The sequence below is a fragment of the Rhinolophus hipposideros genome (genome assembly GCF_964194185.1).
Source record: "Rhinolophus hipposideros genome assembly, chromosome: 8".
Lineage (NCBI taxonomy): Eukaryota > Metazoa > Chordata > Mammalia > Chiroptera > Rhinolophidae > Rhinolophus > Rhinolophus hipposideros.
Genome location: NC_138054.1, coordinates 57,207,159 through 57,231,481, shown reverse-complemented (window position 1 = coordinate 57,231,481; position 24,323 = coordinate 57,207,159). Strand labels below are relative to the sequence as shown.

General features: G+C 41.7%; 2 protein-coding genes across 9 annotated transcripts in view; one reads left to right on the top strand and one right to left on the bottom strand.

The window, feature by feature from the left end:
* Positions 1 to 3,604, bottom strand: part of IFT25 (intraflagellar transport 25) — a 20,349-nt gene extending 16,745 nt beyond the window's left edge. Inside the window, exon 1 of one of the 5 annotated variants that reach the window (XM_081055693.1) lies at positions 3,543 to 3,604. The gene's annotated coding sequence lies outside the window, so the exon portion shown is untranslated. Of the gene's footprint in view, positions 1 to 2,855; positions 2,974 to 3,174; positions 3,252 to 3,459; positions 3,486 to 3,542 lie in introns of those variants that run through there. The other 4 variants (XM_081055692.1, XM_081055691.1, XM_081055690.1 and 1 more) reach the window with 4 other exon arrangements.
* A 24-nt stretch (positions 3,605 to 3,628) lies between these two features.
* LRRC42 (leucine rich repeat containing 42) lies at positions 3,629 to 22,783 on the top strand. 4 transcript variants are annotated; one of them, XM_081055679.1, is made up of 9 exons: positions 3,636 to 3,859; positions 5,254 to 5,348; positions 9,092 to 9,578; positions 14,094 to 14,225; positions 15,600 to 15,718; positions 16,919 to 17,007; positions 17,183 to 17,296; positions 20,925 to 21,009; positions 22,286 to 22,783. In XM_081055679.1, the coding sequence occupies exons 3-9, from the start codon at positions 9,106 to 9,108 to the stop codon at positions 22,558 to 22,560; spliced, it is 1,287 nt and encodes a 428-aa protein (XP_080911805.1). In that variant the 5' UTR covers positions 3,636 to 3,859; positions 5,254 to 5,348; positions 9,092 to 9,105; the 3' UTR covers positions 22,561 to 22,783. The 4 variants fall into 4 exon arrangements, with proteins under 4 accessions (XP_080911804.1, XP_080911805.1, XP_080911806.1 ...); XM_081055680.1 differs by having other exon boundaries at positions 3,640 to 3,859; positions 5,228 to 5,348; XM_081055678.1 differs by lacking the exon at positions 5,254 to 5,348 and having other exon boundaries at positions 3,629 to 3,859.
* The last annotated feature ends 1,540 nt before the right edge of the window (positions 22,784 to 24,323 follow it).

Here is a 24,323-nt window from a genome sequence, read left to right as displayed (position 1 = left end):
GGTAAATGAGAAAGGAGTAAAATAGGAAGCAGCTTAACGTTACTTCACAAAAGTTATAGCAGCTATACATTTTTGTGTGTTTGACAGACTTACTACCAACCAGGGACGTGTTCTGAACATTTCAACAAAACTTCACACAAAGCTTCTCAAGATACTCTGTGGACCAGTTGGAGACATGTGGGTTGGCTGACAGGCAGTACTTTAAGTAGATATTTATAACTCTCTGAATGGCTATACTAAAAGAATGATGATTAATGGAACAAAATGAACTATGGAAGACCTCTCTCCTTATGTAATTCAACATTTTTATTAATTAGGATGGAAAAAATATGCTTATCAATTTTGCAGATGACACAAATCGGAGATGTCAGCTAATGCATCAGGTAACAGAATCAGCACACAAAAAGATCTGAGCAAGATAGAAAGATGGGCTGCAGTGAATAAGATATTTAGTAAGGATAACAGTAAAGGCCTATCCTCAGACTTAAAAAAATCAATTACACAAGGATTGACCTAGATCAGCGTTGGCAAATTACTGCCTGAGAGCCAAATCTAGCCAGCCACCTGTTTTTGTATGGCCACTGTGCTAAGAATGCCATTATTTTAAAATATATTTTTAATTTAAAATATTTTGTGACATATGAAAAGTATATGAAATTCACATGTCAGTCTCCATGAATAGTTTTACTGGAACATGGCCACACTCATTCATTTACACATTGTCTACGGCTACTTTTGTGCTATAGACAGAGGTGGGTAGCTGTGACAGACTACAAGGCTTGTATAGCCTAAATATTTATTATCTGGCCCTTTACCTAGTTTGCTGGCCTTCGATCTAGATAATATAAAATATACAGGTTTGGTTCATTACAAAGTCACTATAAGGCAAGAGTATAGTGTATCTGCCACCAAAGGTAAAGGAATGTGATCTTCGATATTAAGAGTTGAGGAGGAATTACACTCCATCAAAATTTTTGAACTCCAACTAAGCACCAGGCACCGTGCTAGTAAGGCAAAGATGACTATAACTTAAGACAAAGATAGTAACTGAGACTTGGTTCTTGCCCTTAAGCTCAGAGTGAAGAAAGAGGGACAAGCATACAACTAATGATTTATGTTATGTGCTAATAGTGTGATCTACATCCAGAACACTGTGTTCGGCTCTGGGTAGTATATTTTAAGTCCTGATATTGTTCAGAGGACAACAAAAAGTTCATGATAATCTATATACTACGTTACATTGACAAAATTGAAAGAATAGGCGCTGAAACATTTCGAGAGAGAGATAAGAGACATGTGACTATAATTTCTAATATCACAAGTGTTCACAAATGGAAAAAGGATTAGACTGTTTCCTTTACGACTCCAAGAGGGAGAACTGGACTCAACAAACATGAATTTTAAGAAGGAAGACATCATAGATAGAAAAATTTCTTGACAAAGTAAAGATTTTAAATCTTTTCCATCCTTGAAATTGTTCAAAAAGACGGTGATAATCCACAGACAAAACTAAAGGAAGGATTCCTGCATTGGTATTTCTTTTAAATTGAATCAAATTCTAGGAAAGATAGATTGCAAACAGATAATGAAGGGTCTTAAATGCCAGGTTAAAGACAGTGGGCTTTATCTTGGAGTCCTGTGGTTCTCAACACGATTAAAGGTGACTTTACCCCCACAGGGGACATTTAACAATGTCTGGAGACAGTATGGCTGTCACAACTTGGGAGGGGGGTGATGCTATTGGCATCTAGTGGGCATTTCATGATGCTGCTAAGTATCCTATCATGCACAGCACAGTTCACCCACAACAAATAATTCTCTGGCCTAAAGAGTGCAGAAGTGGAAAAACTGTGCGGTCGTCTATTTTGGGGTGGCAATGAGGGCGTTTGAGACTTCAGGAGAGAATTTGCTTTAAAAAAGTTATATTTTAGAGGAAAGTATCTAGTATTGACTTGTAATATGTGAATAAGGAAGAGAGCGTACTCTTCAAATGTTTAGTTCTTTTCTTATCTCATGGTCTTACCATCTAAGTTGTCTGAGGGACTACATTCTTTAATAAAAAAGTCATTTCATACCTCCTATCTCCATCAATATCCTACCTATGTCCTATGTTGGGAAGAATTATTTAAATAACAAGAAATGGCAGAAACTGGATTCTCTTTAAGGTTCCTTTGTTGTGATTAATGAAAAAGAGGCAAACCAACCCCAAAGAAACCCACGGAACAACTAATCAGCAGGTATGTTGCTTCCACAATTCCCAAATACAGGTTTTGGGGTGTAGTCTAACCTCCCACCCTGGGATGATTTACTGTAAATACACATATTCCCGCAGGGCCTTATCAAAAGTGGCGCACTCTGAGGTGCTCTCCTTTGCATTTTTAAAGATTCCCTGATTCTGGACTTCTCTGATGCCTTGTCCTGCCCTCTAAATCTAGGGCCACGTAGTTATCCGTTCACTTCCCGTCCACGTGCCCTTTCTGGTCCTTCTTTCCCCAAAACTCTCGGAATAGTCCTCAGTTCACTTTCTCCCTGTCGGGCCCCATTGGTTTGACCCTTTCCCATAACATCCACGGGGAACGTCTGTGTAAATCAGAAAACAGCCATCCTCTGTCTCCCGGAGCCACGGTCTGTCCTTGGTATCGAAGAGCAAACCAGCCCTGACACCATCTTCTCACCTCCGTCCCAAACCCCTCTCCTCGGTCCAAGGCCATTTGAAGACCGCGAAGGATTCCAAACACTCATACTTTTCTGGACCCCCCCCCGACTCAAATTATAGAAAGTATATCAAATGAACCCACATCTTACATTAAATCTGATGCCTTACTGTATGGGTTACGTTGCAATTGATAGATTACCTTTTGGTAGATTAATTTCGATTTGCAACTGCTTTTCCCTTTTCGAGGTCAAAACATTTCAGAACTCAAAGAAGTTCGTGAGCGGGCACTAACTTCTCCAGGGTTAAGGGGAGAGAACAGACCGGCGTCCGACTTCCCCCACCCCGGGCCCCTCCCCAACCACCCCTCGGCGCCGTGCCGCCGCCCGCCTCCGCGTGGCGCTTCCCCTCACGACCCCCCTCAACTCTCGTCCGCTCTGGCTCCCCTCTCCGGCGGCCTCGCCCCGCCAGGCTCCCGACCCCCCCGGCGCCCGCGTAACCCGCCGCGCGGCCGCGCTTGCCTGGGACTCGGATCACCTCCAGGCGCACAGACCGCCGGGCCTCGGGCTCTCCCTTCCGCCCCGCCCTCAGCCCCGCCTCCCTCTCCTCTACCCTCCCCCCACCCTCCCGGCTTCCACGGAGTTCCCAGGCGCGCGCACGTCTCCACCCCGACTCTTCGCTTCACTCCGCCCTCAGGCCCCACCCCCAGACCACGCCCCTGTGCTCCACTGTACGGCGCGGGCTGAGCTGCGTAGCCCCGCCCAAGGGCCTTTCCCCAAGCAAGAGCCTGAGCACTCGCTGCCTACCCTCCCCCAGTTCAGCTCCAACCCTGGTGCCCACACCACCAACGGTATCCGCCCCCGTGCGAGCACGCACGCGCAGTCCCCACCTCTCCGGGATCCGAGCCCTGAGCCCTCAGGTCGCGGGCCCTGGGTCGGGCCCCGCCTCCAGGCCCAGCCCCTCCCCTCATGCCGGGTCCCGCGCACGCGCGTCTCCCTTGCCCAGCCTACCCCCCCGCCACTGTCAGCCCGGCGGTCCCCCGGTGCTAGGTTGCCCCCAGCCCCCTCCCTCTTCTCATCCTCTCTGTGTCCCACCCTCTTTAGCTTTGTGCCCGGGGCACCGAGCCACTTCCCGCATCAGCCGCGCCGCGGAAGGAGGGAGCCGCCACCGAGGAGCTTCAGCTCGCTGCCCCAGGCAGGGGCACAGGTAGGTGGCGGCCGCGGGCTGGGCCGCTCACGGAGCCCCACTGCGAGTGGGGGCGGGGGCGGTGTGTGAGGGAGGGCCGGAGTGGGGGAGGGGAAGTGGGATGGGGTTGGGGTGTGGTTGGTTGAAAGCCGTGAGGATGAAGATACAGGACTGTGGGTGATGGGTTTAAGGGTGAGGTCGTGGTGCTGGGGTAGGGTCTGGGGGGGTGTGAGAATTGGGGTTCAGGAGGGGTGGGAGAAGGGAGCAGGGTTAGCTTGGGGGCTCTCCGGAGGGGCATGCGTGGGAATTTAGAGAGATGGAGAATTGCACTGCCGAGGAAGGGGCGCTGGAGAGTGCATGGAGGAAAGGACCTGGGACTGGACTAGGAGAAAGGGTGGGGTCTTGGGGGTAGGGAAGAAACAAGTTGGGGCTGTGCATTGTGAAGCTGGGCGTAGTGAAGCCTGAAGGAAGGGGATTTTGAAGGTTGAGGATAAGACAAGGAAAGAGATGGAGGAGATTGGGGGAATCCCAGAGAGTGGGAGGAAGGAAAGAATAGATGGTGAAGGAAGAGTTCCTGGGGGTTAGAGTGGGTGGGAGTGGAATAGTGTGGGGAAGGAAGGCGAGGCAGGTGGAGGTGGGATTGGGCGTGGGGGACAGGGGGACAGGGGGCCAGATTTAAAAACAGCCATGGAAGGATTAAAAGGGCATAAGAGAGGTGGGGGCATAGGAGCAGGGAGTGAGTGAAGGAAGGGTAGGATTTTGGGGTGTGGAGATTGGATTTTGTGTGAGCAGCTCTAGAATTAGGTAGAAAAACTAAGAGTGTGAAGATGTTGGAGAGATTAGTATGTAGAGGAACGTATGGAACGGAATATGGTGCTACCCTCTGGAACTTGGGAGAGAAAAGGGTATAGGTGAGAAAGCAGGTAGGAACATGCACGTTACAGGGAAAAAGAAGTGGAGGAGTTGAAAATTGAATAATGGTCGTTGACACAGATCAGTGAAGGTAAAATTGTTAGTTGGTTATTGGTGGTTTGGAGCTAGTTTCCATTTGAGTTTTTATGTTAGAAATTTTCTCAAGAATTCTGCATTTCCTAATAAACCAAGGGTATCTGCAGCCTTGGGATGAAGGCCAAAGGTTGACAGATGTTTTCCTGGTGTGTGGATGTGGGTAATTTCTGCCCTGGCAGAGGGAAAAAGTGAGGCCTCAATGTAGCTGTTCTGGCTCTGTTCCCACCAACTCTTTCCTCAGATGTCCTGTGTGTGTGTGTGTGTGTGTGTGTGTGTGTGTGTTATCTCTTCCCTGTCCCCTGTAGCTTGAGCCAGTGAATACCAGAGGGATCAAACAGGTGGGTGAGATTAATTTTTAACATCTTTTTTTTTATCCTTAAGGCTGATGTCATATTTTTATTCTTAAGAGACAGCATCATGCAGTGGAAAGAGCTTGAACTTTGGAGTAACACAGCCTTGAGATTGAATTCTGGCTCTGCCACTTACTAGCTCTGTTCCTTAAGTAAGTTACTTTACTTCTCTGAGCCTCTTCATCTGTTAAATGGCAATCCTGACCTTACAGGAATTCTGAGGATTAAATGAGATCATTTAATATAGTACCTAGCATAGAGCTTGGCAATTGGTAGGTGCTTAATAAATGGTAGCTATCATACCCAGGATCATTATCATTCATAATCATTGGTATGATTCATTATTCTTAGGGGATTGTTAACCTACATTAACTACTAAAGTTAGGTGTTTTCTTTCTCTTCAAATTAAATAACCATAGACTTAGCTCACAATTTTAATCCTGTTACCAACCTCCCTCCTCCCACACTTGACTGGCATAGTCGTGCTTTTTGCTTAGTAAACTGGCTTCATAGTCTAAAAAGCTGTCATGTAGTTATCAATTCTTTTATCTTGCCTCTTATTCAAAGAGGCTGTAGAGAACTGAGTTTTTAATTTAGTAAGGTTATATTTTATTCATATGATGATGGTATACTTAGTGGTAATTTGGCTCATTAATGGTGGCCAAATAGTAGATCATGCACTATTGTGATATTTTTCTACAATGTTGTCTGGCTTACAAAACTGCCTCTCTGTAGGGAGCTGGGAGACTATTCGAATGCCCCTGTGACTCTGTTCACCTAATATAAAATGCAGCTGATTCAGATCTACACTGGACATTGTTATTCTTACAAATACTGATTATTTTAATTTTCCAGTTTGTTTGGGGTTTTTGCCATGGTATGTCTCCTGAGGGGGCCTGTGCATGATAGAATACCGTGTACACCAGCCAGGCGCAAGTGAAAGCCAAGTCGAAAAACTTAGTGTGGAATTCTCTTGCCTTTATCATTCTTACCCCTGAAAGGTTTAAACACTAATATAATTCTTAGATTATTTTATAGTACTCACAAATTCTCAGGAAGCTCCTTACTGGGAGAATGCAAGATACACAAATTCAGTAGTAGAAATCAAAGGTCACCAGCATACTCTGAACCAAGGTCAGTTCCTCAAGTGCCATGGCTGAAGAATGGAGAGTCCTTGGGGCTTCTGGACAGATGATGTTGGTTTACTCGTTTGGAAATACTGGATTTCTTTTTATCATTTAGAAAGAGAACTAGCGTTTGATGAGTAATTTAAAGGTAAAATATAGCCAGACTCGGCCTCTTTGTAAAAATGATCCCTGGAAGCAGAAGCTGCCAGGATTTGGGGCAGCCTGGGTTAGTGTCTTTCTCCTGTCATGAGCTGGGGTGCCCTCTGCTGGATAGAATCAGACGTTTCTGATTTTCACCCTAAGTAGTCATCCATTCAATCCATTTGTCCATTTTACTCCCAAGTTTGTGGAAGGTACAATTGGGTGTGAGGTTCAGGGATAATACAGATGGGCAGGCACTGTTTCTTTGCCAGGGTGCTTGTAGTGTGCTGATTCATTATAAGTTCCATTGAATTTGCCTTTGTGTGAAAATCATGGCCCTTTTTAGGGCCATGCGGGTGTCTACTTTTCTGATCTACAGGTAGAAGAGGGCTCTGAATGTCCATCACAGGGATAAAGACCAAAGGGGATCTGCTTTATCTCTTTGTCAAGATTAAAGTCTGTGAGGTGGAAGGGGCCAGATGCTTGCTTCTATTGGAAGAAGAGCTTTGAATAAGTGAGGCATCTCCTTAGCAGCAGGCACTGAATACTGGCAAGAGTATGGGTTATCAGAGCTGGCACTGTGACAGCTCTCTGGTTTGTAAATTCCCCCCCACTCCCCCTGGTAGTACCAGTAGCAGTATACTCCCATCATCTGCTTTGTTTCTACCACCTGCAGAAGGGTCTGGCAAGTGGGGGAGGAGCTGCAGCTGTTGCCTGGAAGAGGAGCTGGCTCCTGGCAACAGTCTCAGTAGGCCCTGCAGCTCAGAGCGCTCAGTCTATCCCTTTGAGGTCTCACCCTTCCTCTCAAACAAGTATCTGTTGAGGACTTAATACTACACGCCATGTTGGGCCTGGGAAAGAGGGACGAATCAAGTAAGTGCCTTGCCTTCAAAGAGCTCACAACTCTGGGAACCTCAGTGAGAGAATAGATATAGTACATGGTGCAAAGTGCTATGTAGAAGGAGCTACTATGTAGAAGGAGCTCTGGGGAAAAGCAGACCGGTATGTACTGGTGCAGGGATTAGGGAAAGTTTCCCAGGGGAGGGATCGTGGTGAGCTGAGTGTTAATGATGAATAGGAATAAGCTAGGTCAGGGAAGCAGAGGAGGGTGTTCCAGCCAAAGGGAGCAGAGTGGCAGAATGAGCAGAAACCAGTGGGACAAGAGAGCACAGCCAGCCTACCTGGGTACTATGGCATGACCAGAGAAGGGCGTAAGGAAATGAGCAGGCAAGGGTGAGGCTCCCGGGCTAGGCAGGGCCCTCTTTTCTGATGTGTTTTTATACATAATTATCCTCTGGAGAAATGTAGATTGTACTGATGCCCGCAAACAGGATCAACTGTTTTATCTCCAGGGACTCAGCATTTTTGATCAATTATTTGATTGTTTGCTGACACTTTTAAGTGGCATCAGAGGTACATCCTATCCCTGTATTGATGCAGAAAAGGCTGGGTTGGTTCACTCTAAAAGTCAGTCAGTCTTTTAGAGATTACAGCAGCATTTTGACCTCTATTATATTCAATTTTACCTCTCTCTCCTTTTAAGTTGTTGTAGACATGATCCTCAAATACTTCCATTTTATTTAGCATAGCGGTTTCTCAGGTATTTTGAAATTTCACAGTTCCTCAGGAAAACAAGTATTTATTCCAAGTATTTATTCCACAAGTATTTATTAGTGCTTAGGCATAAAATGTCACCCACATCATCACATAAATACCCAACTGTTTTTGATGTTTCACCTTACCTTAAAAGTGCCTTAGTAGAGCCTTAGAAGGTATGATGCTTGCAAGGACTAGAAGAGCTTTTATTTAGCTCTTGTGCTATAAATCCCCCAAATCTCTGTTGCTTGTGGTCTATGTAGGGTTTAGGAAACGAGTCAACTTGAGTTCTGCAAACACCTGCTCAGGGACTATTACCTGCCAGAGCACTTTGTTAGGGAGTCTGGATGAAGTAAGCATGGTTCCTCCGCTCAAGCTCAAACCAGCAGAACACAAACTCAGAAACAAATGAATAGCAGAACAGTGAGCCAAGTGCAATAAAGAAGTGTGTGGAAGGTGCCAAGGTAGCAAGGGAATTGTTCGTTTCTAGTCTTTCTTGTTCTGTGCATAAACGTGGTTTTAAAAAACCAAATAATAAATTCTATACGTACATAATTTGTAACTTGCAAATCAGTAAAAATTTTACAGTTTTAATGGCTGCATAACATTCCATGGTATAGATATATCATAATTTACTTAATATGACACCTCTGTTCTTGGCCATTTAGGTTGTTTCAGATTGTTTTGATAGTCTTAACTGTGCTGCAGTGATTTTCCTTGGAGATGATAACTCTCTGCGATAACTTTTCAGGGTGAATTTTAGAAATCCGATTTGAGCTGGTATTTGAAAGATGAGTAGGAAATCACCAGATAGACAAGAAAAGGGGAAGAGTGGGAAAGGGCATTCCAGGCAGAGGCAATAGAGGCAAGTTCCAGTGTCAAAGTTCACAGGCAACTGGTGAGCTTTGTTTCCCCAAACCAGCCACACGGCCTGCCTAGTAGGCTCATGAAGCTCTGGGCACAGAAAGACGAAGTTACGTGTTACACGGCATTTTAATTAGGTTTGCTTCCCTTGTGCCTTGCTTTTACAGTTGCAACCAACGCAATGTCTTACTACCTCAACGCAGAAAACCACCTGGACCCAGGGCCCATCTATGTGCGAGAAAATGGGCAGTTGCACATGGTCAATCTGGCCTTGGATGGCGTCAGGAGTAGCCTGCAGAAGCCCAGGCCTTTCAGACTGTTTCCCAAAGGCTTTTCTGTGGAGCTTTGCATGAACAGGGAAGATGATACTGCGCAGAAGGAGAAGACTGACCATTTCATCTTCACGTACACTCGGGAGGGGAATCTTCGCTACTCCGCCAAATCCCTCTTCAGCCTGGTCCTGGGCTTCATTTCAGACAACGTTGATCACATTGATTCCCTTATCGGCTTTCCTGAGCAGATTGCTGAAAAGCTGTTCTCTGCTGCCGAAGCCAGACAGAAATTCACAGAGCCAGGTGCGGGGCTAAGGGCTTTGCAGAAATTCACCGAGGCCTACGGAAGTCTGGTGCTTTGCTCCCTGTGTTTGCGAAACAGGTGGGTGTCCTGATTAGGATAGTGAGTATTTTGTTGGGTGTGGTAATTGTTTCTAGCTCTGGGGCTTCGTGGGCTTGCGGACTTCCCTCATCAAATAGCACATCAATTTAGAACTTCCAGACACACAGTGGTGGGCCATTTTGAGAAAAATCACTCTCTCTTCTCCCGTCACTCTCCCAGACAACACTTAGCTTTATTTTGAAAACAGTTTACAAAGATTAATTGATTGCCACACTTCCTCCATTAGGTAGAAAATATTCATCTACCAACTTCTCTAGTAAGAGAAAATAGAAAAGACAAGGTGTGACCTGCCATGTATCTCTTGGTATGCTCTTGGGGATGTGAAAATTAGTAAGCAGAATTCTCAGCCCTGTTCTAGTTTTCAGACCACTAGATACTGAGCGTTAGATAATAAGAAACTTGAAAAGAATGGGTGATTAAAATTTTAAGTATCCTGAAGATTGGAAAATTTCAAATAAGGTCCCAACACCAATACCAAGGTCTGTTTTCAACAGAGCAGATGTTTTTTCTTGTGACTTGCTTTTGTTGATTTATTTAAAATTTTTATTCCACCATGTCAAATTACTTTCAAAGCATCTAATAATTAAAAAGAAGTTTAAAAAATGTACATGGAAAAGAATTGAAAACAAAACACAAAAAAGTATAAAGTGAAACACAAGCCTCCCTCCCATTGCCTTCCTTTTTCCTCTCCCCAAAGACAACTACTGTTATCAATTTCTTTTATATCATTCCAGAGATATTCTGTACATATATGTGCATATATAGCTCTCCGCTCTCCTCTTTGTCATACGGATGGCAGCACACTGCTTCAACTGTCATGCACTTTGCTTCAAATATTTTGAAAATCATATACCATCAATACTTGTAGATTTTTAAAATAGCTATATAGTAGACTACTGTATAAACCTTTTTGAGATTAGAAAATGTGAAAGGCAGCTTACTATTAAGGTGCACAATCAATATGATCATTAAAACAGAAAGCATGTAATAATAAAAGCGAAAATCATACCAGAAAGCATAAGCTAAGTTCATACGCTTAAAAAAATAAAGAAGCAATCTTTATTTCATCGACTCATAGAATTAGTATTTACCCCAGGCCAAATACTGTACTTTAAAAAGAAAAGAGACGAACATATGCAGACAACAACAGAATCATGCAGTCATGAACCGTGCAGGCACCTTAGGAAAGCTCTGTCTTTGTGCTGTGGTCTCTCAATCACAGCTGGGCCTGGGGCTGCTGCCAGTGGAAAGGAAAAAAATTACCTTGCCTACATGAAAAAAATCTAGCAATATTTCATTGTAGCTTACACATTTGAAATACATTTTACTCCTTTATTTTTTATTCTAAGTTATTTATGTTCATTGTAGAAAAATTAGAACAATGAAAAATAGAATGATGATGTGTACTTTGTTTTAAAATTATTTTATGAAGGCGATACATACTATTTGGGAAATACATAAAACTAATACTAAACAATTAATCCCATCATTCATGGTCATCATTTTCAAATATTTCTTTATACATTTGGGAGTGTACTCTAATCTATAACTTGTATTCTGTTTTTTTCCTCCACCTACCATTATAGCTTAAGTATTTTCCATGATAGTGAAAATGCTTGTTATCTATTTGTTGTGTCGGCATACTGTTCCAGTAGTCAAATTGAATGAGGGCAGCACTTTTATTCCTGTTTGATTAGTACATACATTAGTGTAGAATTTCTGAAAAGCACTTGGCAATATGTTATCAAGAGCCTTAAAAACATTCATACCATTTGTTTGTGCATCAATTCCATTTATGAAGAATCTATTCTAATTTCTAATGTAATACTCATATAGGAACACATATTTTTACATAAAGATGTTCATTATAGTACTTGTAATAGTGAAAACCTGAAAGCTGACTACCCAAAATTAGGAAATTAGTTAAGCAAATTATGCTACAAGATATATAGCTATTAAGATAGTATTCAAAGAACATTTAAAATGATGTGAAATATTCATTATATACCAAATGAAAAAATAAGAATTAAAGTTACATATACTATATGATCCCAGTTTTGTTTAAAAAATAGGAATTTTTACGTGTACCACATATGTAGAAAAGAAAAAGACAAACTCATTGAAATGTAATCTAGATAGTGGGACTGAGATTGTTTTAATTTTTTTAATAATTTTTTATATTTTCTTAATTTTTTCTCCAAGGAGGATGTACTATTTTTAAAATCAGAAAAATATAAGAAACATTTTTAACAATTTTTTGGCACATATTTTATTGCAACAATCCAAACTTTGCTGTCTTATTGAGATATAAAAGTAAGATTTTCAATTGTGATTTAAAAAAAAAAAAAGAAAGCAAAAACAACTTCCCTTTTGAATCTCCAAAGGAAAATAGGAAGAAGACAAGAGATTTGGGTTTGCAACCCAGGGCTGAAGCTGCCGCAGCAGAGGTTTTACTAGTGCAAAACTGTTCAGGTCAAAGGGAATGCACTTGAGAAAATAATTGAATACAGTATAAGATAATTGAGTAGGTGCTGTCTTGGGGTTGGGTCACAAAGCTGCCTGCCAGAAGGAAAATCCAGTGTTTTTGCATCTGGGTTCCAACCCTACAAAACTGTCTCCTCCCTGTGTTAAAACCCCAGTGATTTTCAATCGCACTGGCGGTCGCAGAGAGGCAAGTATGTTTTCCTTGAAATATCACCAGGTGTAACTGAAGTAATTATAATACCGGTAGCTACCATTTAATGAGGGCCTATAAGAATCCATGTACTTTTGGAATAGTGTTTCTAATTTTCTTAATAATCCTGAAAAGAAGTAGTCATCAGCCCCATTTTCTACCTGGAGAAATTGAGACTCAGAGAGGTTAAGTAACTTTCTCACAATCACACAAGTAATTAGGGTTGTTAGAATTCAAACTCAGGTCTGACAGTAAAACATGTCTGATCTTTCTGTTGCTTGTCCACTATATACTATTCTGAACTCTTGAAGGGGCAATTTGGAAGACTAGTTTACAGCAAGACCCTAGAGCTTTGATTAGGTTGTAGATAAGCATCTAGTAATGTCTGTGGTTTGCATGTTGGTTTCTCAGCCTTAATTTTTGTAATGTTTGTTCATCGTGTTATACATTGTTATGTCCTTCACAGATAACTCGTTTTAGAATTACTAAAAATCTTTTGATTAATTGACCAAAGCATGTATGTTTTCCTTTCTCTGATAGCCAGTAATCCTCCAAACCCCCATTAACCCACTTCAACTCCATGATTGTGAGATAGAAAACAGCAGCTTTATTTACAGTGCAATTAAAATACGTCTGAGTAAATAAGGCTCATTTGTGTACCCAGCTGAGCTCAGTCACCAGGCAGTTAGAGGGGGTATCAGTGCCCTAGGCCATCTGTACCTAGCAGTCAGGCCAGCCACAGCTTCAGTAAATCTGATTTTTGTTGAAAAGAAAAGAGATCTAACTTCCCTCTTAGTCTCCAATTATTCCATCCTGTTTTTGATAATTATGATCCTGCTGACAGAAGAGAGATGTGAATACTTTTTTAAGTATAACCCCACTGGCCCTAGTATGCCTTCTCTATGAAAACTTCTAGACAACATCCATGAGGAAAGTAGATGAGAAAGGCATGCTCTTGCCAAGTCAGTTTCCCTGTTGTTTCAGGATCCTCTCCTCTCTGTTTCCTGTCACACCTAATCCCTTTTCATTTTTTCTCACTGACATCATCTAACCTAGATGAATGACTAGAAAGCAGGGTGGAGGCCATAGCCTGCACTGTGGAATGCCTGTGTGATCTTTTCCTCTCCAGAGGCGTCCCTGATGGCCTCGTGATGACAGTTTGGCAAGGTGCTCCAGTGTGATTAAATTGATTGTGCTCACAGGTTTGTCTTAATAACCATCTATATTAGAGTGAATCCTCGTAGGAGTCGTGCTGCACACGCTTTCGGAGTAAAGTTAGCAGGTAACAGGCACGGTGCAGTGGGCAGCTACTCAAATTTGGGTTCGAGTAGAAAAGATAAAATGTGATCTGCCAAATACCTCTTGGTCTGTTCTTGGATGTGAAGATTAGAACCTAGCGTTCTTGGCCCTGTTCCAGTTGACAAACCACTAGATACTGAGCATTAGATAAAAAGCAACCTTAAAGGAATAATTCGTTAAAATTTTGAGTATCCTAAAGTTTGGAAATTCGCCGGGAGGGTCCCAACACCAACACCAAAGTCAGTCTGTCTTCTAACAAAGCAAATGTTTTGTCTTGTGACTTGTCTTTTCTCACGTACATTTATTTATTTGTAGTTTTTGTTCCACTGTCATGTATAATGACTCTCAAGGCATTTATTAATGAAAAAAATTCAACCTGTGCCCCCATCGTTATCAGTGAAGTCTGCTTTGTTACACAGTACTTTGTCCTGATGGAATGTTGGTTGCCTCACAAAGCCACAAATGGTAATGTTTTAAAAGAAGGAAAAGAAAAGCTGTTGCTTTCTCTTCGTACCCCACAGATACCTGGTGATCTCAGAAAAACTGGAGGAGATTAAGTCTTTCCGGGAGCTGACCTGTCTGGATCTTTCCTGTTGCAAGCTTGGAGATGAGCATGAACTTCTAGAACATCTCACTAACGAGGCCCTGTCCAGGTATTGATCTACCACCATTGCAGATAGTTTTATTATTCTTTTAAAGGATGCTCTAGAAGAATACCAGTTACTTGCCAATCCTGCATTTATTTGCTAATTATTTTCCTAAAATATTTTTATTCTCTATTTACTTGGTAGAAACAATATTGATTGGACAACTCTTACAAAAGTAAATCAGTTGGTTCATTTTTCTAAATAACCTTTATTTCAACATGTAGTGCTTGAAACTATCTGGGTTGAAAAATGATCTTTCCCTTTGTCCAGTCCTAGTTTGTCTAGTCTTAGCAAGAAATGAGAAGTTAGACATTTTTTCCATAGTCATTATCATTTTCTATTTTAACTGTCAATGAACTGTCAATAAATAATTTTAAAAGTGAACTATTAAAGACAGCCAAATACATCCTTTTTAAGACCATAATTTAAAGAAATCTTCCAGCTTATACCATTCACAAATAGTCCGACTGATCTCAGTCTGATCTGCAGAGAGCGGGTCACGTGGGTTCCTTTGTGGGTTCACAAACACCCAGAAGGATAACAGCATTATAATAAACCTGAGTCTCACCCACTTCATGGGGCCTGCCTGGAATGGCAACACCTACATACTGCCCTGCACAACGGTATTTTTGTGTGAGGTTAGTAAAAGTTCAGATTTCTTGTTGTGCGTGCGACAGTGGAGCACATTAATACACCAGTGTCAGGTTAGCTGCATGGATTGGCTTTTGGGTATACCTTAAAAACCCAATCTGAATATCTGGCTTTATAAAGCTAATTAAACTTAGAGGACTGTTTGCTTTGCCAAAAGAATTCTCATAGGAATTCTTTAGCAGATTTTCCCAACATACTTTGAGTATTTTTGGTTTTCTCACAGCATTTGCCAGGAGTGCAGCTTTTGTGTTAAACAAGGTATATTTATCTCCTAATGAAATCCATTCACCTCACTCTACCATATACCTTTAGTGCCCTCTTCCATCTGAGATAAGTACTACATGACACTTTGATCCCTAAGTTAACCCTAATTTAGTAACTGAAATATCGTGTTTTCTGGAAAATAAGACCTAGCCAGACAATCAGCTCTAATGCGTCTTTTGGAGCAAAAATTAATATAAGACCCGATTTTATTTTACTATAAGAACCGGGTCTTATATTAATTTTTTCTCCAAAAGATGCATTAGAGCTGATTGTCCTGCTAGGTGTTATTTTCGGGGAGACACGGTAGAACCAAAAGATCTTTTACTGGTAAATGCATTGGGTGTGAAATAGCAGGGAGTAGAGGATATTTAATATTTTTAATGAAATTTATGAAAGCATGTTCTCATACATAGACTTTCTCCAACTCTCTTTAAAGTAATTTATTTATGGACTTTGTTTCCCTAGTGTAACTCAGCTCCACCTGAAGGATAATTGTTTGTCTGATGCCGGGGTGCGGAAAATGACAGCACCAGTTCGAGTGACGAAAAGAGGCCTTGAAAATCTAACATTATTAGATTTATCTTGTAAGTTTCATTAGAAATTACGGATTATTAATATTGGAAGAATGGCCTTAGAAAACATCTAGTTCGCCTTTTCATTTTAGAGGTGAAAAATTGAGGGGACTTTCCTAGGTGCCACAGCAAGTTATTGGCAGAGCAAGACTAAAGCCAGTGGCTGTTGACTCCAGGCTGAATACCTCTCCTGGCATGCTGCCACCTCTTTAGGGTAGGAAAAGCCCTGATGGATTCATCCCTGCCACTCACTGTGTGTAGACAGGGCAGCCGTTCATCATCTTCATAGCATATATAAAGCACATTTGGTTCATCTTTACTTTCTTTAAGTTGCTGATCCATCGTATCTGTCAGGTGGGTCTTTTTAAATCAGTATTTGCTTGGTGAAAATCTAGATGAATCCACAATTGTAATAATTGACTCAGGCTTAACCAGATACTGACTCCAATGGTAGAAAGTTGATAGAGATTATTTACACTTTAACTGAGCATCCATATATGGCAGGATAGTATGGTGCCAAAAGAATAAAAGAGCAGGGTTTAAGGTCAGAGGATACTCCTTGTTCTGCTCCTCATATTAGCAGCTGTGTGCCCTTGGGCAAGTTATTTCACCTCTCGAAGCCTTGGTTTTGGCTTCTGTAAAATGAAGATAATAATGAAATGTCCTACCTTACGCCCACAGAAGTGTATTCATTCAACAGATGTTATTTTGAGCATCTACACTGTGCCAGGCACTGTGTACTCATGGCCTTGAGGACTCAGTGCTAATGTCATCCTCTCCATTTGAAGTGAGAAGGCGTTATATATAAGAAGAGTCTGAAAATAATGCAAGTTAGTAAGAGTAGTAATAGTCTCTGTGTCTAAATACCTTTGAAACAGTTTTTTAAGTCTTTTAACTTTAGAGGGGAAATGGCCATGAACAAACTCTGATGAACCATTTTAATACATGTTTATATATGCTGTTTTCATATGGTTGCAAATTAAACCCTTTGGGATAACAACCCGGTTCATTTATTTTTCTGCTAACCTCCAACTCCTAGAAAGTTAGAGCTAAAAGGATCTTAAGGATAAGATCCCTATATTTAATTTACTCTGGAAAGTTTGCTCACTCAGTATTTTATGTTTTATCATGCTTGACCTTTTTTGTGACCTTACTGTTGACATTTTAGCGATAGTTCTGTAAAAAAACACTACCTATGTTTTTGACATCTAGGTAATCCTGAGATCACAGATGCAGGAATCGGATACCTCTTTTCTTTTAGAAAACTAAACTGCTTAGATATCTCTGGGACGGGGCTCAAGGTAAGATTTTTGCTCTCTTCTCTTTATTTTTCCACAGTCACAATTTGATATTTTGCTTCTGCTAATTGATGTTTAGGAAGGGCTGGTATTTATGATGATGTGTTTATTTCCTACTGAAAGCAAGTACAAATTAACCAGATGTGTGGGCGTTCCTGTTCTGTCGTTCCCTCACTAGGACATCAAAGCCATCAAACACAAGCTCCAGACCCACATAGGCCTCGTCCACTCCAAAGTGCCTTTGAAGGAATTTGATCACAGTAACTGCAAGACAGAGGGCTGGGCTGACCAGGTACTGCGGATTTTTCTCCCTACATTTAATACGGCTTTTCATTTTAATTCCAAGAGCCTTATTCAATACTTTGAATAGAAAGTTCATTCTTTTGGTATTCCTTGGCTAAATTGTCATCTTCATGTCAAATCAGAGATACTGATGGCCTATAACTGACCCAACTACTTAAGAAAAGGTGTTAGATGCTGGTCCTTAAATCTCATGCTCTGGTCACTAGATCAGGCCTCATCCTTATTGGACCTAGGAGAAAATGCCATATTATAAATGATTCAGAAAAAAATGAATTCTGGCTTGCTACGAAAAAAACAGTATGACCCAATTTCAGAAGGAGAGATTCTCTTAGCAGTGTGAATATACTAGAGAGTAAGTCACACTGATGAGATTCAAATCTGACTCTTCCCCTTTCGGGGGGGCAAATTTCTTACCTCACAGAGTCTTAGTAAGGAAATGTGATTCTTGCCCTTCTCTCACTGAGCCTTCCCATTTTCAAGTTCTTGGCTGAACTTTATTTTGTTTCATCTTCTTGATCTCCCTCAAGTTGGTACAGACTTAGACAAGAAGTCAGAAAGTAACCAATTATACAGCACTAGTAAATGCCAGTGTCTGGTCCCTTTCTCCCTGAGATGCTTTACTTCTTTATTATTTTTTTTAACAGTGAAAAATTTTTATATGTAGAACTAGCCAGCTGGCCTCAGTGGAGATGATCCCAGTGTTGTTGCAGCACCCAAAGCATCGTAGTCAGGAGCCAGTGGAACATATGCCTGCTTCTCTCCATCAGTCCTGAGCAGGGTGTTGACCTTGGCCACGCCAATTGTCACAGAGCTTCTTCACAGCCTGTTTGATCTGGGGCCTGTTGGCCTTGACATCCATTCACAGTGAACACACGTGTATTGCTTTCTTCTCTTCTGCATGGCCGACTCAGTAGTCAGGGGGACTTGGTGATGGCACAGTGGTCAAGCTTGTTTCTCCCGGGGGCGCTCTTTCGAGGGTATGTAGGCTGCCCTTGGAGCCACAGTGTCTTGGGCCATCGGAAGGTGGGTGACGTGCGGATCTTTTTGTGGCTGTGGACGCCTCTCACTCAGCTTTCTTTGCCTTCGAGGCCTCTGCTTTGGCTTTGGCTCTGGGAGGGGCTGGGGCTTCCTTCTTTGCTTTTGGCACCATCTTTGTGAAAAGGGTTTTCTTCAGACACTTTAAATGAATGTTTCTTGGTGGAGGTGTGGAGGAGTCCCCAAACTGTATTGTTATGGATCCCTCCTTGGCTCAAGCTGTAATGCTTGTTGGTGGACCTAGCAAACTGCCTGATTATACCATCACCTCCCTATAGATAAACAGGAAGGGGGTGCTGGTGAGTCAGTGTTTCAGGAGCACTTTGAAGTTCGCCCAGAAAACACATGCTAAAATAATTATCATAGTGCATTGCTAGACAGTTTGTAGCACTGGATGAATCCTAGACATAGCCAGCAGACTTGAGGCAGGTGTGGGATGGTCAGACAAAGGCTTGATGTAGTTTGATAGCAAGTGTCATGGTGGGAAGAGCATAAGCCATGGAGTCAAAGACACCTGGGTTTGGGATTCCGACTTGACAACCCAGTAGCTGTATGACTTAAGGTGACTTTGACTCTCCGTTTCTTTATCTGTAAAATGCAGAAACCAGGATGTCTCTTGCAGAGCTTGGTAAGGGTAAGGTTCCTAGCCGCCTCGCCGGAAAGGAAGCAGATTGGGCTCCGTGTAGCTTCACGCCACGCACCTCAGCCTGGCCTCTGGTGCTTGGCCTCCGAGCTTTATCTATCTGTTGTTGATCCCTTATTGAAGCTGTTTCAGGCTGACTCCATGCTCCTCATTCTCAACTGATGACACAGAAAATCGAGGCCATTTAACAGGAGTCCCCTTACTTACCTATCTCTGTTTCAAAACTTCTCCATTTCTTCAACTATTATGTATTCTACTTCCCTCCTATACAAGTGGAGCAAGTATGCCACTTTACTCCAGTGATTAGCCCTTTAAGTTTTGGGATTGGTTGGTTTATTTTTTTCAGTTCTGTTCCCTAAGACCACCAGCTTCCTCAGTGATGGTTAATATTTCCCTCTACTGCCCCCCACCCACTGCATCTTCAGTCTTACCCTCTGTTGGCTGTTTTCTTTCTGTGTATAAACAGACTCGAGCTCCTCTTATTCTAACATGTTCCTCAACCCCCAACAACTGAATTGTTTTCTAGTCTTACCTCTTCCCACCTCCTCACTGCCTACTCGGTTCTTAATCCCTTGTAATCTAGTTTGAGCCATTACTGCTCTACTGTAGATGCTCTCTTCAAAGTGTCACGTGATCTCATTCTTCACCTGCCTTGGTTTTTCTGCAGCATTGGTTTAAACATGCATGCCTTATGCTTTTTCTCTCTCATCCTTTCTCCTGGCTCCCCCCTAACTTTCTCACTTCTCCCTCTAGCTCTTGCTGATTCCTCACTTCCTCCTCTCCTCTGACACCTCCACTCACTCTCCTGGTGATCTTAACTGTTCTCAGAGCCTTAACTGTCCCTGAGGGCTTGTCTCACACATTAGACCTGCTCCTAAATATCATCTATCTGGCACCTCAAATCCAGCTTGTCCAGGACCTAACTCATTTTCTTCTTCCCCATCCCCAAACAGCTCTTCCTATGGGCATTCTTACTTCTTAGTGGAATCATCATTTCTCCTATTGCCCACTGAGGCACCAGATTCAGCTGATCCATGTTGGCAACTTTTAGATGTGTTCCCATTTTCCAAAATCAGGAAAGTATCATAGAAGGGATGACAACTGATACTTGTTGAGTGCTTTCTGTGTGCCAAACACTAGGCTACACCCTTCATGTCTATTATCTAATTTAATAAATAGAGAAATTGTGACTCAGAAATTAAATCGCTTGCCAAGGGTCCCCTGGCTAGTAAGTGGTAGAGCTAACTCTGGAATTGTATTCTTAAACTCTGTCTTGTACTGCCTCTGTGTCCTGATACTGTTTTTCTTTACAGTCGTTTCACTGCATATCATAATGAGAAATATTAAATTTAGTTCTTGTTACTCATGGTGTATGTGAAATAACCATTTATTTATGTATAGTTTATACTCAGCCAGATTTCTAAAAGAATTTGTAGTAGCTTATAATAAAAAATACATTTGTAACAGTTTAAAAAAATGAAAGTTGATTATAAAGTGTCTTGAGAATATAGAAATGTGGGCATTTTACGCACATATAAGAGTTTGAAAGAAAAAAGAGTTTGAGTTATGGTTGGTATATTTTAAGACATGTAGGAATGTGTGAAAAGTATTATGATTAAGGTTTTAAATTTTAGTGTTTAGTTTAAGGATATGCAATTTATTTCTAGCTTGCAATAGAGATGAAAACAGGGAGTCAGCTTTATAGATTTTTTCCTGAGTCATACAAGTACATATATCAAACATGTTTGTATTCTGATGAACTCCTGCATTAAAACAGAAAATCCAGGCTTGACTTAGTTCTTATTCTTATCAGTAATCATCTGAAGTAAGATTTCCACAGGGGTTTGTGTTTATAGAAAGGGAACAGGGGGAACAAGGAAGGTTTGAGATTAAAAGATTAGATTTGGCCCAGATTCAAATATTTCCAAATACATTTTAGATTGTTCTGCAGTGGGAACGTGTGACTTTGGAAGCTGTGAAGCTACGGGAAACCTCGGAACCTCGAAAGGCAGCTCAGCACTTCTGTGAGAAATTCCCTTTCCTTTGGAGTTTTTGCCCTTAGGTTGTTTGCACCCTTAAAGCAGTAATGCTATCTTCACTCAGTTTGAAATTAATTGTGATACTATTGACTTAATTAGATCACCAAGACTTGTGTTCTTTCAGCGTTGCTTACAGTGTAAGTGCACACTTAGCTCCAAGCACTGCCACTGGGAAAATAGCTTATTAAATGTCTGTAGGTAGGTATGTATTTGTATGTCACACCTGTTCCAAAAAAGATTTGCAGTGGCACAAAAGTGGAGTACAGAAGATGAAAAAGGAATTAAGTGTAGCCAAAAGGTAGAAGCAACCCAAATGTCCATCTACAGATGCATAGGTAAACAAGATGTATTTACATACAGTGGAATATTATTCGGCTGTAAAAAGGAAGGAAATTTTGACACATGCTATCACATGGATGAAACTTTAAGACGTTATGCTAAGTGAAATAAGCCAGTCCAAAAAAAAAAAAATTGCATGATTCTTATATGAGAATCCTAGAATAGTCAAGTTCACAGAGACAGAGTAGAATGGTGGTTGCCAGGGGTTGGGGGAAGGTGTAATAGGGAATTATTATTTAATATGTACAGAGTTTCAGTTTTGCAAGATGAAAACGTTCTGGAGATGGATGGTAGTGATGTTTGCACAACAATGGGAATGTGCTTCGTGCCACAGAACTATATACTTAAAAATGGTAAATTTATGTTATGTATATTTTACCATAACTTTTACAAAGGAGTTAAATGATGAAATCAAAGTGAAGGAAAAATAAAGGTAATAAAATAAGAAGCCAGGGCATACCAAAAATTTACATAATAAGGTTGTGTCATTTGCTATAGTGTGCCATAAATTTGGCTCTTAGAAACAGGTCCAGATTTTTAATAGTAATAGCTAACGTTTTTTGAGCATTTACTGTGTGCCATGGCTTGTGTTAAGCAATTTATGTACGAATACATTATTTCATTTATCTTCACCCTTATGAAATAGGTTTTATATCTCTATAAAAGATAAGAAACCGCATCTCAAGACAAGTCACTTGCTCAAGGTCCCTTATCCAGGAAGTGGCAGAGTACATGCCTTCAACCTGTGTCAGTGCATATGCCACTGTGACTTTCCAGGGCACTCAAAAGGGGATAAAATTAATCCAAACGTCATCATCTTTGGGCCTTTGTCGTTTCTCTTGGATCATCTTTCTAGCCTGAGGCAGGCAGTAGCGTGCCAGCGTAGGAAACTCATCACTCTTGCCTTCTGTCGCTCTTTTAGATGGGAAGCGGGATCGAACAGAAACCCCAGCGAAGTATCCCCTGGCAGACACCCACATGAACTCTTCTGAGAAACTCCAGTTCTATAAAGAGAAAGCCCCAGACTGCCATGGGCCATTGTTGAAACGCGAAGCTGTCTCAAGCCAGGAGTCAAAGAAGAGCAAGAAGAGAGCTTTTGAGGAGCCAGAAAAGGAACAGAGTAACTCTTCACAGTCTTCAAAGCAGAAATATGTGTGTCTTTCTGTGGAAGACTGGGACTTGTTAAATTCCTATTGACGGGCAGATAGAAATTGACCTTTTTCCCTCCAACTCTAATGTATGGGGAAAGGGGGCTGATGATGTTTTCCCTTTTGTTTGAATTTACCTATGGTATTAGCATAGCAAACATATTTCTACTTTTGTGGTGGGGGAGGGGAATGCTATGGAAGTATGTGATAATTTCTAATGTATATTTTCAATACATAGTAATTTTTTCAAATAAACGTTTTTGCTGTCCTTGAATTCTGCTTGTGAAACATGCACTGGAGCCACAGGAAATAACACTTTGGTCTGGGATGGAAGGCTGTCAGCCACTGACAAGGCAGCTTGGCATAACTTGCTGCTGCCCCGATTTGGCCCAACCAGTGTGGTATATGTACACGTGGCTGCCATTATTGAATGCCTCCTATTTGCTGTGCCCTGTGCTCACGAAAACCATGGAAGATAAGTATTAGCCCCAATTTAGAGTTAAGAAAACTCAGCCTCAAGTAAAGTGAGGTGTTTAAGGTCACAGAGCTTATAAGTGACGGAAGCAGAATTTATACTCCTTTCTGTAGAACTCTGAAGTCCACTCTGTTACATTGCCTTTTAAATAATAGTTACCAACTATTAGGGCTATGAAGTAAAGCACCAGGAATCTTCATAACAGTCCTATAAAGTAAGGATTATTACCTCTATTTGACAGGTGAGGATCCTGAGACTAATGACTTACCTTGGACCAGTGCTTCTCAAGCGCTGTTGTGCACGCAATGTTTTGAAGAATGAACCCTTGCTGTTAATGGGCCCAGTGTGTGGAACATGGAGCATAACGGGGGCATCAGTTGAGCAGGGACCATTAAAGAAGTCCAGATGAGATAATGGCAACGAGGACTAGAGAGGTGGCGGTGATGACGAGAAGCGGTTGTGTGCAGGAGCTGTTTTGGAGGTAGAGCTGATGCATTTGGTGTTAAGGAATTAAGAAATGGAATAAAATCAAAGATGACTGCTTCCTAAGGTTTTACCTGAGCAACTGAGTGGATAATGAGTCCTTTACTAAGATGGGAAAAGGCAGGAAGAGAACTGGTTTGGGGTGGGTGGGGCAATCAAGAGCTCAGTTCTAGACAAATTCGAGATGCCTGATGGGATGCACAAGGAGGCAATGGGACATGTGAGTCTGGAGCTCGGGAGCGGGCAGGACTAAAGACATAAATAAAGTTGGAGTTCAACAGTAAAGGTGATATTTGGTGCCCATACTGCATGAGATCACCTAGAGAGGGTGTAGATAGAAAAGAGAAGAGGGCTTTAGATTGGCTTGAGGCCTTCCCACAATTAAGATCAAGCAAAATGGGAATGGATATTGAAGGTAAAACCCAAAGAATGTATAAGCCTAGAAGTGAAAAGGTTTTGACAAGAAGGGAGTAGTGTTAATGTAACTGAGAGGTTCAGTTCTGTATAGCATCCTAGAACATTTTCACAGCTCTTCACTTTACAGATGGGGACACTGAGGCTCAGAGGGAAGAAATTTAGTGATTATGATGGTTAATTTTGTGTCCAGTTGGCCAGGCTATGGTACCCAGTTGTTTGGTCAAATACCAGTCTAGATGTTGCTGTGAAAGTATTTTATAGACGTGATTGACATTTAAACCAGTAGATTTTGAGTAAAACAGATTACTCTCCATAATGATGTGGGTGAGCCTCATCTAATCAGTTTAGGCTTAAGAGAAAAGATCCCTAGAATAAAAAATCTCTCTCTCTCCCTCTCTCCCTCTCTCCCTTCCATCCCTCTCTCCGTCTCCTTGTTG

Bases quoted from the DNA above. Each gene is read 5' to 3' on its own strand.
- LRRC42 (XM_081055677.1), top strand. From the start codon at position 7,307: ATGTTGGGCCTGGGAAAGAGGGACGAATCAA. The intron at 15,719-16,918 runs GTAAGTTTCATT...TTTGACATCTAG, and splicing joins AACATTATTAGATTTATCTT to GTAATCCTGAGATCACAGAT. The intron at 17,008-17,182 runs GTAAGATTTTTG...TTCCCTCACTAG, and splicing joins TCTCTGGGACGGGGCTCAAG to GACATCAAAGCCATCAAACA.